Below are 13474 nucleotides of genomic sequence, written 5' to 3' on the forward strand. Positions count from 1 at the left end.
ACCTCTGGAGAGAACTGCTTCAAAATCACAAACGAAGGAAGTGTTCTTGTCCCAGAGCTCTGCTCCTCACAAGAAGAGGCATATACGCGACTTATTTTACATGTGGCACATGCAGCAGTTCAAGGTTTCCAGTCTATTGTACTCATAGCTGATGACACTGATATGTTTCTGTTCCTACTGGCCTTCATGGAAAACATCAGTGCAACTCTGTGTCTGAAATATGGCTCCCAGGCAAAGTCACATTACATGGACAAAAAAAAATTGCGTCGGTGCTAGGATCGTCTCTCTGCAAAGCATTAATAGGAATGCATGCATTCAATGGATGTGACAGTGTCAGCACACAAGCTGGACGTGGCAAGATTGCTTCCTTGAACATACTGAAGAAAAACTCTGACCTTCAGTGCATGTTCACAGAGATCAGAAAAGACTGGACAGTATCTCCATCACTCCTTGAGAGGTTAGTGGCTTTTACCTGCCGACTATATGCTGCCAAGCCTCGTGTGAAGAATGTAAATGAACTGCATTATTACTTGATCACCAGCAAAAATGGCCAAGTCGATCTTCACCAGTTGCCACCTTGTGTGGATACCATCCACAAGCACATCCTTCAAGCAAATTACGAAACTGCCATATGGAGAAATGCCTGGTGTTGGCTTAATGGTTAGGGTGGTGGGCTGGGGATCCTAGGATCCCGAGTTCAAATCCCACTCGGCTGTTGAATTAATACCAGGTGGGGTTGACTTTGCCTGTCATCCTTCCGAGATCGGAAAAATCAGTGCCAGCTTGCTGGTATCCTGTGTCAGAGTGGCAACCCATCCAGGATTATGCCTAATAGCCTAGGAGACTGCTTCGGCAGCACCAACGCTCTGCACAGAATATGTTCCCAATGGATGGATAGATATGGAGGAGCCTTGAAGCCAAACCTAACATCCCATCACTAAATGGCCATGATTGGAAATATGAAGAACATGATGGCAAACAGAAACTTAAAATTGACTGGTTGGACAGTTCATCAGCTCAACAGTTCCAAAAGCTGGAATGGAACTCATTTCTTGTGACTGTTCCAGGTCATGCCGACTGCCTGGGTGCATCTACTTGATGAACAACCTCAGGTGCTCCAAGCTCTGTAAACTAAAGACATGTGACAACCAGCCATCTGTGAAGGGAGAGGACACAGTTGTGCATAATGATGCTGATGATGTGGATGAATTTTATCATTATTAATTATTCTTCTGCAATTGATGAAGTTAATGATTTCCATGATCAAGTTCATTTCTTTTGATGAAATGAATTCATTTATTTTGAGGAAAAGTCAAGTTATTTTCATATTGATGATGATTACAGTGTAATGTATGGTGGCTGTAAATGCAAAATAAACTGTTTGCAAGAGCTTATATGTGATCTTATGAAGCCGAGTACGTCTATACAACATATACATATTGTTAAAAAACGAACCAATAGGTGATCTTTTCAACATCAAATATCAGGGTGAAAGCTACTACTTACAGACTGCTACCAGGCAAAATGTGTTCCTGAATAGCAGAGCTGTCATATGGTACCCATGAACTTTGGCCACTCCGAGTGGTACTGGTGGCTCAATTTTTGGGCTGTACCTGACAGACAAAAGGGGACAATGAATTTTTAAGACTGTGTAAAATTAGAATGGAGGACAAATAAAGAAAGTAGTTATCCTCCATAGGATAAAGGGGGAATGTAGAAGTGAAATTACATTAGTGATTTACAATTATACATTTACACACTCGCAGTTTATATAATTTGCTTAATGTGCCTGCTTTTGTTTTTAAAACACATATGTACTGCTATTACTGATGAACTTCTGCATGTGCTTGCTAAACAGTGAATATTAAAAGGATTATGTTGCTTATTATTAAATCCAATTAACAGTATATGTATCTCTGCTGATGATAAAATTAACTCTTATGTTACTTGGAAACATAACGAGTTCTGGAAGACAATTATATAACTCCTTCGTTCGTATTCTTGTATTGAATGTCCGTGTTAGCCGTAATAAGTATCTGTTTTCCATTAAAAATGAGCTGGACAGAGAGCTTGTGTGCTTTCTCAGCAAAAACCTCATCTTATGTTTGAATGTGACCCTCACTTCAATTCAGTTATCATCTTGTTTTCTTCCTCTGCTTTTACAATACAATGCATCCATTCTTACCCTTTTCCTTCCTCCTTTATTCAACAAACTTGATTAAAAAATACAATGCCCCCTTTCCCTCCCATCTTTCCTCTGCAAACTTGGATAAGAAAGACAATGTACCTTCCCCCCTTTTCCCTCCCTCCTTTCCTCTTCAAACCTAAGAACCCTACTTTGAGGACAAACAAATTAGAAAGGTTGCTCCCTTTTCCATGTACATGTATTAAAGATTTGAGGTCTGTTGCATCGATCCTCAGTTGGAGTTTGGTTTCTTCAACATCGGAGACTGGGGGGTTTCTTCGACAACATCGAAAACAAAGCATTGCGACCAGATATCATACTTAGGTACAAAAAATAAAAAAGAGGAGAAGGCATGGCAAGTTGAGGTGTTAATACCAGTGATTTTGGACTAAACGATGCAGAAATCAAGAAAATGACCAAATACCAAGACTTCAAGCATGAAGTGAAAAGATCCTGGAAGCTGAAGAATGCCAAAGTTGTACCAGTGATAGTTGGAGGTACAGGAATGACGATGAAGAACCTCACAGCGATATTAGAAACCATAGAATAGAACATTATGACAAACTACAGTTGGAAGCTGTCCGGGGCTCAGTGATGATCCTGCAGTCAGCCCTCAGCACAAAACTTTTAGAACTGAAAAATTCACAGTTTGGTCCATGAATCGTGACCCCTTACCAAAAAGAAGGTGGATACTTTGAGCCCACCCTGGGAGGTATCCATTCCACATTCTGAAACTCGCATATGTAGACACCAATCAACGACACACACACGCACACTTTGAGACCTCATGGTCTCTGTTTTCCCTCCTGATGAAACCCACCCACATGAGGAGATAGCAGGCACAAAAGCATGCTCACACGCACTCATGCAAGGACACACACACAGTCAAACGGCTCTCATAGTACACATTAGGACATAGATGAAGATGTGATCATATTTTAGGTCAACTTGATACAGAAATACAGAAACTTCTCAACGTTTCACAAACATTTTCTCACGACTGTAAAAACATATATATATATATATATATATATATATATATATATATATATATATATATATATATATATATATATATATATATATATATTGTTACAGATTTGTGCCCGCCGACGTGCGGACAGCCGCTTTTAGCCGAATCGCGGCCGTACGCCCACCGGACGAGCAATCCAGTCGCAGCCTTCCACATCAAACGCCGAAATCCTGCTACGGGTGTGTTTTTAATGCACACCACAGCCAAGTCAACACTCTATCCGCGCTACAGGGTCCGATTGCCGAATGGTCGATTTACCTAATTAATCACGTGGGCAGACGACCGAGAGACTGCACCACAAAGGTGCTAGCTTGGAAACGAGCCGCTTAAGCAGCTTGCTTTGTTTTGGGATAACCGAGCGGGATATTATCGCGAAAGCCCCGTTGGTTCCAATTCTATTATCGGATATTAAAAAGCCAGCTATTATTTCGAATGCAATACGGCAGTTCAATTTGAAGGAAAAGGATGCGACGAACGGGTTACCATTCACACAAGGACATTTATTTGCACACATATACGGTCAAAGCAGCAATGCAGAGATGTACAAACATGCAATGAATGGGGGTAGGGACAAGACGCGAACAAGACAAAGACTACAACCATATATTTATTATGTACAGTCACTTGCACTTAACATCAGTTCTACCTCAGGAGATGGCACCACAACGTTCATGCAAAGAAACAAGGAAAAACCCCAGGAAAGACGAGGGATAGACTGGACCACTTGGGTCTTTATGAGCACGGAGCTGTGATGACCGCAGAAGCTCCGAGAGGCCGGGCTGGTTACCTTCACCTTTGTGGTGCCTCGCTGGGGCGACCCGCGACGTCCCGTCCTCACGGCAGCCGGCGTGATCGCGGTTCGGCCCAGGCCTCGTCGGGCGGCCTGGTGGTTCGGGCCCAGCCGACAACGCCTCCGAGGAATGAACGGGTCTTTGCTCTCTTAGAGTTGATGCTCTCTTTAAGAGCCCGTCCGTCCCTAAGCGTCGCTCGGACTGTCCCGAAGCCCGATCACCTCGGACCGTTCGGTGCTGGCTGGCGACCCCTCTCCGGCCTCTCCACGTCCCACACACGAACGCGCAGTTCTGCACGGCACGGCAGGCTTGGCCACGCTCCTTGGCTCCTCGGCGAACCCAGACCTCCAATGCCTTCCACTGGACTCGAACCTTGATCTTCACACAACTCCAAACCCAGACCGACTGTGAGCTTGGCAATCTGCGCGCTTTTTTATAGGGCCCGTGAGGCCAGGTCTGACCTCCGCTCTCTCATCTCTGACCCCCCACTGGCTCCGCCCCCCTTCGATCTCTTGATCCGATTTCCATGCGAAGCTCGGAGAGAGCGGACGTGGGTGAAATCACCGTCGCTGGCGCCAACAAAGGAGAGTGGCCGTGGGTGAAATCACCGTCCCTGCGCAATGAGGAACCCCCCGCATATGTTTGCAGCGATGCTGTTCGCTAGGAACTCGCCGTGGCTGGTGCAAAGATGGCGGCGTTTGCGCAGTTGAAGGTGAGGCGATGGTGTTCATTGTTGGTTATTGGGGGAGATGTGGTTTAGGAGATGGTGGCTGTGGTTGGCGTTGTGGAGAAGGTGGTTGTGGTTGGCGTTGTGGAGAAGGTGCTTGTGGTGGTTGAAATTCGGTTGGTCCAAAATAACAATAGCAAAAGAAAAATGGCTACCTCAAAGATCACAGCCCTGCACACGAATAATTTCCCATTAAACATCAGTGGGGAAATCTATCTGAACACAGACTTATCAGCACAACTGATCTAAGGACCTATATGGTGTCCTGTGAATTTCCACAACCGTAATACTACCCCCTTCCCTTTTTACAGACTCGTCCCCAAGTCGTCGAATTTTCGTGTGCCATCATGTGTAAGTTTTTCCCTAATACGATTTACCTTCGGATCCCTGAATGCGACATTTGGTGTATCCGTGTCCCAAAAGTAAGTAACCTACGGGCTGAGTAACTAACTAAACAAACCCACTCATGCAGACGACTTAAATAAATTGCCGGCGCTACGCCAAACATGCAGGGGGCGCAAAAGTCATGTACAATTTTACCTCACTTACAAATTTTACACTAAACCATGGCCCAGGACTGATGGAGTCTGTGGGAAAGAGAAGCAGGGAGCCAGGCTGCTAAAATGCAGTCTCTGGCTCATGAAACAAATGCAGGTTTAAACGGGGAATGTGGCCGGCTGTCCAATGCAGTCTTAGGCCTCCCCCCTGAAATGAGCGCAGTGAATACAAACGGTGCACAGGCTGCACCAATGCAGTCCCCGTGTGCGGCTGCCTGCAAGGCAGTCCCTGCAGAATACTGGATGGTACTGACGCAAGCAAACACAAATGAGCAATGCACGGGCTGCTCAATGCAGTCCCGTTGTGCGGCTGCCTGCAAGGCAGTCCCTGCAACTTGCGCGATGATCCTGGCGCACATGGTGATGGATGGTATGGGGCAAATGCAAACAAGGGCTAGCAGGCATGGGGTAAAGGCAAAGGCAGGCAGACAAGGCATGGCAAAGCCGGCACAGGCCATTGTAGCAAAAACAGGCCGGCAGGTGAAGCTGGCCGGCACAGGCCTTGCAGCAAAAACAGGCCAGCAGGTGAAGCTGGCCGGCACAGGCCTTGTAGCAAAAACAGGCCGGCAGGTGAAGCTGACCGGTCTCTTACCCTGTTCTGGAGGTTCGTGGAGGGAGTGCGGTGGTGCTGGCCACTCGGAAGATGGGCTCGGACCTACCCCACTGTCTCCCTCCCAACCTATCGCCTTTGCCTGTCTCTGTCCATACCCACTCCCTTAATTTGCATAACACAAATAATTTAGCCCAATCTTATTTTTTTGTTTTATTTTATTTTTATTTCCCCTATAAATTCGTCTCCCTAACCCCCTTTATAGTCTCTGTCCGGCTAACCAATCCTGTCCTAGCCTAGTCCCAACCCCTACATTCCCTTCCTGGAGGGGAATAAAGGAGAGCGAGTGTCTTGTGTCGAGGCCCAATCAAGCCTCAGAATGGCCTCCTCAGATCTCAGCGATCGACTTCACCACGGTGAGTCCAGCGGCCCACAACGAGAGCGAAGGGATGGATGGTGCGGAGGGGTACATCTCCCTATCTACCCTGACATTTATTAACCTTAAACTACCCCGGGGCTTTCCAAAAGCGCCTGTCACTTAAACTATTGGTTCTACCAACCAAGATTCCCGTCACCTGTGTTAGTGTCCTCACAAATTTGGGCCTTGCCCTCAAATTTTCCATCCGTGCCCTTGCACGGTCTCATGGCTGGGACGCGGGGCTCCCTTGGCAGGAACTACCCTCTGCCGATTCTCCTACTATGGCACCCCCGGGCCCTGCGACTGTCTCCGAGCCTACCAGCTCCCTAAAAATTGGGGAGTGCCCTCCTCGGCTACTCCCCCTCGATGCTCACGTGGCAGGCTGGCGCCACGGGCCCCTTCCCCGGGTGCCCGTGCCCAATGCACTGCCCACGCGGCCAATGGCACCCGGGCCCTGCATCATGCGGGCCCACTACACTATCCCGGCCCCCATGGGCCCTTGGTCTACCGCGGCCAACTAGCCTGGTGCCCGGGGTACCCACGAAGCGATACTCACCGTTTGCAGCCACACTCCCAGCCCGTCAACAGTAGAGTCCCTTTATAGAGAGAGTAGCGACATAGAGGGTCCGGAAAAATCTAGTCACGTGATTGCATGGAGCCATTTTGAGTCCATCGCGGACCGGATCGGACACATACCAGGCACGTTTTAACGTTCCCGCTGTACGCAGCGTTCTCATTCGTGGTTTACATCAATTTTACGACAAAATGACAGGTTGTTGTGCCTTTGGGTGCACAAATAGAACTGAGAATGGATTCAAGATGTATAGATTTCCATCAGATGCTAAAAGACAGAAAATCTGGGAGAACAGAGTCGGTCGTGTTGGATGGAAGGCAACTTCGTCAGTTCTCTGCCAGGTCAGTGTGACGGTGGTCATGGTCCCATATGCGTATACTTGTGTGCTGCGAGTGAGACTGGCCTTTGCTTTGGCTTTCCAGGCTTGTTATCCATTGCTCGTGGATTAATTAGCACAAGAAAGGGGAAGGCATCTTTATTTAAAATTAAGTTTGAGTTGGAGTTTTCGAGCTAGATCAAGTCTCCAAAGTCAGACTCAGACTCAAAGTCAAAGTCAAACTAAAGTCAAAACAAAGACGAATGAACGGAGAACGGATCCGGGCTAACTCGGCCCACGGGCTAACACGGCCCACTCTTCAAAGGCAGGGTTAGGGTCAACAGCAACCCTAATTCTGACCCTAACTGTAACCCTAACCCTAACCCTAACCCTAAACCACAACCCTAGCTTTTAAGAGTAGGTTATACCAAAGATTTAAAATCTATTGTTGTGCATGTAGACTGCCAGATCGCAGGATACGAAACAGGTCAACACCCCATAGAAGCATAGAAGGGAGCCCATCAAACTTCTGAGTGTAGAAAGGTCGGGACTGGCTTTTACCTTCGGAGGGGGGGCATGGGGGGCATGAGAGGGGAGGGGCATGCATTGAATGTATGTATTTGTCTCTGTTGATTTGAATGAGTGAGGACATTAACTTGTGTTTGTGACTTTCAATTTATAATTTGTATGTGTGTGCATTAGTACGTGTGTGAGTGAGAGTGAGAGTGAGAGTGAGAGTGAGAGTGAGAGTGAGAGTGAGAGTGAGAGTGAGAGTGAGAGTGAGAGTGAGAGTGAGAGTGAGAGTGAGAGTGAGAGTGAGAGTGAGAGTGAGAGTGAGAGTGAGAGTGAGAGTGAGAGTGAGAGTGAGAGAGAGAGAGAGAGAGAGAGAGAGAGAGAGAGAGAGAGGCCGGGTAGGGTGGGCTAATCTATTTTTGGTGGGATTAATATATGATCGGCAACATGCAGCAAAGTTTAGATTAATAATTTAAATATGAAAATTAAACAAACACAAATATATACCCAAACACAATAAACAAGGTCAAACAACTGCAGAAATACAAAGATAAGTGTTAACATTGTATTGTACATGTACACGTATAAACAGGGAGGTGGGAGTTCGAGTCTCGCTCTCGCCTCCCTGAAATTAAAATGAGGCTGAAATAAGCAGCACGTGGACTTGTCCAGTCCATTCCTTCTTTGTCATGGTTCTAAATGTCTGTGACTGTTAAATCACAACGAGCTGTCTGAATTTCTTCTTTATCATATGGCTCTTAGTTGTCATAAATCTTCCATTTTGTCATCTTCACATAATTTGTTCATTATCAACATGGAAAAGCCAATTCCCATCTCTCATACATGGAGAACATCATGGAATACACGGTTCAATGCACTAGCACCGTTCGGCGGCTCCGCACGTGCACCACACTGAATGAACTCAAAATGGCATCAAATCGTTGTCGCTACTCTCTCTATAAAGGGACTCTAGTCAACAGGGCTCCTGCACCCCTCCAAACGGGTTTTCGAGCCGACATTCCCACCAACAGCAAAACGACCTCCATTTTGTCAATTTGACTAACCCACTAACTCACTTTACACTGACCCCAGGCTCCCTTGGGTGGGAATCACTCCTCCCCCCAATCACTCATAGCACCATGCATACCACATTCACTCCATACACTCAGACCCGCTGGCCCTCACTCACTCATCAAGTTTCCTTCCATTTCTCAACTCACATCGCTGATCACTGCCATTCTTCTTCACTAAAACCCTCAACTAACTTGTGCTCCCTCGTCATCCCTTACAATACAGCACATCCTTTTAACTCTACGTAGCTAAGCTACGTCCCCTCTACACACTCAAAGTCAGTCTTTGTCTTCCAAATCCAAAATTATTTTCCATCCTAAATCTAAACTAAAATCCCTCTAACTAATCAATTCCACGGGCCCCATGAGGACTTATCCCTGCCCCATGAAGCCGGTCTAAGCTAACCCTTCCCCCTAACTAGTGCCATCCTGTGCCCCAAGCAGGGCAGTCTTCCACCCTCTGTCTGGGAATCCTGTTTACCCGAAACGGGGAGGCTTGCTTTACTCTTTTTTTTCTTCTTTTATGCGTGCACCAGCGCGGCAACTCGCAACCTGCGCTCTTTCCCCGTGACGTCATGGCAGCTGTTCGCGCTTCGCGCACCTCGTTCCTTCTCGGACAGTACCATTTGGCAGGGATTCCCCTCCTGCCGGATTCCAACCATGCAGCCACGATGTCACCCTGCGCATCCCAAGCAAGCCTCGCGTTTCGAGGGGTTCCCCACGCGAGCATATGTGCTCTGCTTATGGAGCTTTGCAAACACGCTCGTGTGGAGAACCCGTCCGGTCCAAATTCACAATCACAGCCTAGCTTCTGTCCGTCCGTGGGATAGGCTAACATCCACCGCGTGCGTTTCCGGACCGGATTTCACTCGCACAGGCGCACACGTGGCGGCCTTGTGCGTAGCACAGCACGGACCTCACGCTCGCTGCTGTGCAAACCCGGCACGGTTCCCAAAACAGCTAGGGCTGCTACTCAGCCTTTGTCCCTCGTCTGGTCCCGTCGTCGTCGCCATTCAACGCACGCACTCATGCGTGCCATGACACTCACACACCTCACCATGACATTCGGACACGCGGTTGCGTGTTCCCGCATGCTGACCGTCATCTCCCTTACATACAGCGCTCTCACACATGCGGTTTCACTCACGCATTTCGAAACCACACACGCCGTTTCCCTCACACACGCTGTTCCTTCCACATTCGGTGTTTCCTGCACACACACACCTTTTCACTCACGCCCGCCATTTCGCTCATACACACTGTCTCTTTCACACAACGCCTTCCACCAACGCTATGCGCACGTTTCAGCACACATTTCGCCACACTCGTAAACACACATTTCAAACCAATCACGCTGGGGTTTTGCGCTACCACTAGGGTCCAGGGGCCTTCACACCCCCAAGCTACGTGTGTAACCGTCTACAGCACTCACCCCCTCTCACTCGCAAAGCTCGACCAGACCCACCTGGTCGAGATCTGCTTCAAGGGGGAATATTCCCTCCCCTCGTTCCTGGAGAGGGCCACCCTGCTGCTCGCACCGGGTCACGACACATTCTGCCAGCTCGCCTCCATTGTCCTCCACTACCACCATCTGTGTGCGTTCGTCTTTAGTTTCATTCACTTCACCCTCTATCTCCCGTGTCTCTGTTATTTCTTTTAATTCCTGCCTCTCCCTTCGTGTCTCTGTTAATTCTATTTCCTTCGTCTTTACGTGTCTTATACACGTCTCAGTAACCCCATTTAATTCTTCCCTCTGCGTCACCGTCACTTTCTCTGTCACCTGCACGAGTCTCGTCTTACATGTCTCCCGGATTACTGTGTCGGCGTCTCTCGTCATGACCTCCCCCGTCTCCATTGCGGGGCCAACACAATTCACACTCCCTCTTGTCGGTTCGGTCGTACTGCCACGTGGTGCCGCCATTTTGTGCTCCGTTGTCCGTGTTTTGTTGCACGCAATCGCCTTTATGCCTGCTGCAGGCCTTGCCCCACACGCCGCATCTTACCCCGTAGTGCTTGCATATTCTTATCCATTTTGTTTTCCATCCTGCACGCATTTTCATTTATATTGTTTTCCATGCCATCTTTTGTGGCCATGTTATCCTTCATCTCTTTTATTGACTGCATCATCTGCATAAACATTTCCCCCACTTGGCTGATTTCAGCCAACCCCGACTAAGCCGAATCGCCTCGGTCGGGCGCGGCCTCGCTGGGGACTGGGGAGGGAATTTGACGGAGGAGGGGAGGGGGGTGTCATACACTGCGGCCTCCGCCGCTGCGCCCATTTCAGACTCTGGGTTCAGTTGTGGGGGATGTTCAACCTGCATAGGAATGTCCTGCACGGGGATCTCGTCCTGGGCCATGGATTCTACTATTTCTAAATCCATTCCTAATCCCTCCTGCTCCTGTTCGCCTTGAACTGCCATTCTGCATATTGGAACAATTTATACGCTCGTAATTTAATGGAACCGGAGGGTCGCCTCGCACCCCCTTGATCCGGCTCCGTTAATATTGTTTGGAGACGGGAGAGTTTGTTTTCCGCTCGCTGACACCAGTGTTATAGATTCCCACCCGCCGGCGTGCGAACAGCCGCTTTTAGCCGAAACGCAGCCGTACGCCCACGAGACGAGCAATCCAGACGCAGCCTTCCGGATCAAATGCCAAAGTCCCGCTACGGGTGTGTTTTTAATACACACCACAGCCAAGTCAACACTCTACCCGCGCTACAGGGTCCGATTGCCGAATGACCTAATTAATCACGCGGGCAGACTACCGAGAGACTGCACCTCAACGGTGCTAGCTTGGAAACGAGCCGCTTAAGCAGCTTGCTTTGTTTTGGGATAACCGAGCGGGATATTATCGCGAAAGCCCCGTTGGTTCCGATTCTAATATTGGCTATTAAAAAGCCAGCTATTATTTCGAATGCAATACGGCAGTTCAACTTGAAGGAAAAGGACGTGACAAACGGGTTAATATTCACACAAGGACATATATTTGCATACATATACGGTCAAAGCAGCAATGTAGAGATGTACAAGCATGCAATGAATGGGGGTAGGGACAAGACGCGAACAAGAAAAAGACTACAACCGTATATTTATTATGTGCAGTCACTTGCACTTAACATCAGTTCTACCTAAGGAGATGGCACCACAACGTTCATGCAAAGAAACAAGGAAAAACCCCAGGAAAGACGAGGGGTAGACTGGACCTCTTGGGTCTTTATGAGCACGGAGCTGTGATGACCGCAGAAGCTCCGAGAGGCCGGGCTGGTTACCTTCACTTTGTGGTGCCTCGCTGGGGCGACCCATGACGTCCCATCCTCACGGCAGCCGGCGTGATCACGGTTCAGCCCAGGCCTCGTCGGGCGGCCTGGTGGTTCGGGCTCAGCCGACAACGCCTCCGAGGAATGAACGGGTCTTTGCTCTCTTAGAGTTGATGCTCTCTTTAAGAGCCCGTCCGTCCCTCCGCGTCGCTCGGACTGTCCTGAAGCCCGATCACCTCGGACCGTTCGGTGCTGGCTGGCGACCCCTCTCCAGCCTCTCCACGTCCCACACACGAACGCGCAGTTCTGCACGGCACGGCAGGCTTGGCTGCGCTCCTTGGCTCCTCGGCGAACCCAGACCTCCACTGCCCTCCACTGGACTCGAACCTTGATCTTCACACAACTCCAAACCCAGACCGACTGTGAGCTTGGCGCTCTGCGCGCTTTTTTATAGGGCCCGTGAGGCCAGGTCTGATCTCCGCTCTCTCATCTCTGACCCCTCGCTGGCTCCACCCCCCTTCGATCTCTTGATCCGATTTCAATGCGAGGTTCGGAGAGAGCGGACGTGGGTGAAATCACCGTCGCTAGCGCCAACAAAGGAGAGTGGACGTGGGTGAAATCACCGTCCCTGCGCAACGAGGAAACACCCACGTCTGTTTGCAGCGATGCTGTTCGTTGGGAACTCGCCATGGCTGGTGCTAAGATGGCGGCGTTTGCGGAGTTGAAGGTGAGGAGATGGTGTCCGTTGTTGGTTCTTGGGGGAGATGTGGTTTAGGAGATGGTGGCTGTGGTTGGCGTTGTGGAGAAGGTGGTTGTGGTTGGCATTGTGGAGAAGGTGGTTGTGGTGGTTGAAATGCGGTTGGTCCAAAATAACGATAGCAAAAGAAAAACGGCTACCTCAAAGATTACAGCCCTACACACGAATAATTTCCCGTTAAACATCGGTGGGGAAATCTATCTGAACACAGACTTATCGACATAACTGATCTAAGGACCTATATGGTGTCCTGTGAATTTCCACAACCGTAACAATGTGTGTATATATATATATATATATATATATATATATATATATATATATATATATATATATATATATATATATATATATATATATATATCCAACATAAGCACTGCACAACAATATCGGGAAGCTCAGATGGGAATGTCAAGTAAGTAAACGAACCAAAACAGAAAAGATGACAGCCACAATGCATCAAATATTTCTCAAATCGGGCATATATGGTGATTTGTACCTCCTGACACGAGAACACCATCAGAGTTGATGGCAAGGCAGTTGATGATGGCATTGTGGCCAGAGAGATTTTGAATGAAGACCCCATCAGGAAACTTCCACTGCTTTATGTTGTCCGGTGATGCAGAGGCAAACATATACCTGACAGACATAGAAGACAGAGAGCAAGAGTGAGGGGAGGTAGAGGGGGTGATGTGGGTGGAGGGAGGTTGCAATTCTCAGT

General features: G+C 48.5%; 1 protein-coding gene across 6 annotated transcripts in view; it reads right to left on the minus strand.

The window, feature by feature from the left end:
- The window catches only part of PLRG1 (pleiotropic regulator 1), a 204895-nt gene that overhangs the window by 29323 nt on the left and 162098 nt on the right, over positions 1-13474 (minus strand). For 4 of the 6 annotated variants that reach the window (XM_085863551.1, XM_085863547.1, XM_085863546.1 and 1 more), the window contains one exon: positions 13253-13392. In XM_085863551.1, the coding sequence (XP_085719677.1) occupies positions 13253-13392 (140 nt within the window). Of the gene's footprint in view, positions 1-1506; positions 1614-13252; positions 13393-13474 lie in introns of all 6 variants that reach the window. The other 2 variants (XR_015053148.1, XM_085863548.1) reach the window with 1 other exon arrangement.

Source organism: Eptatretus burgeri, chromosome 18, assembly GCF_056783735.1.
Source record: "Eptatretus burgeri isolate ZD-2024b chromosome 18, Ebu_testis_v1, whole genome shotgun sequence".
Taxonomy (NCBI): Eukaryota; Metazoa; Chordata; class Myxini; order Myxiniformes; family Myxinidae; genus Eptatretus; species Eptatretus burgeri.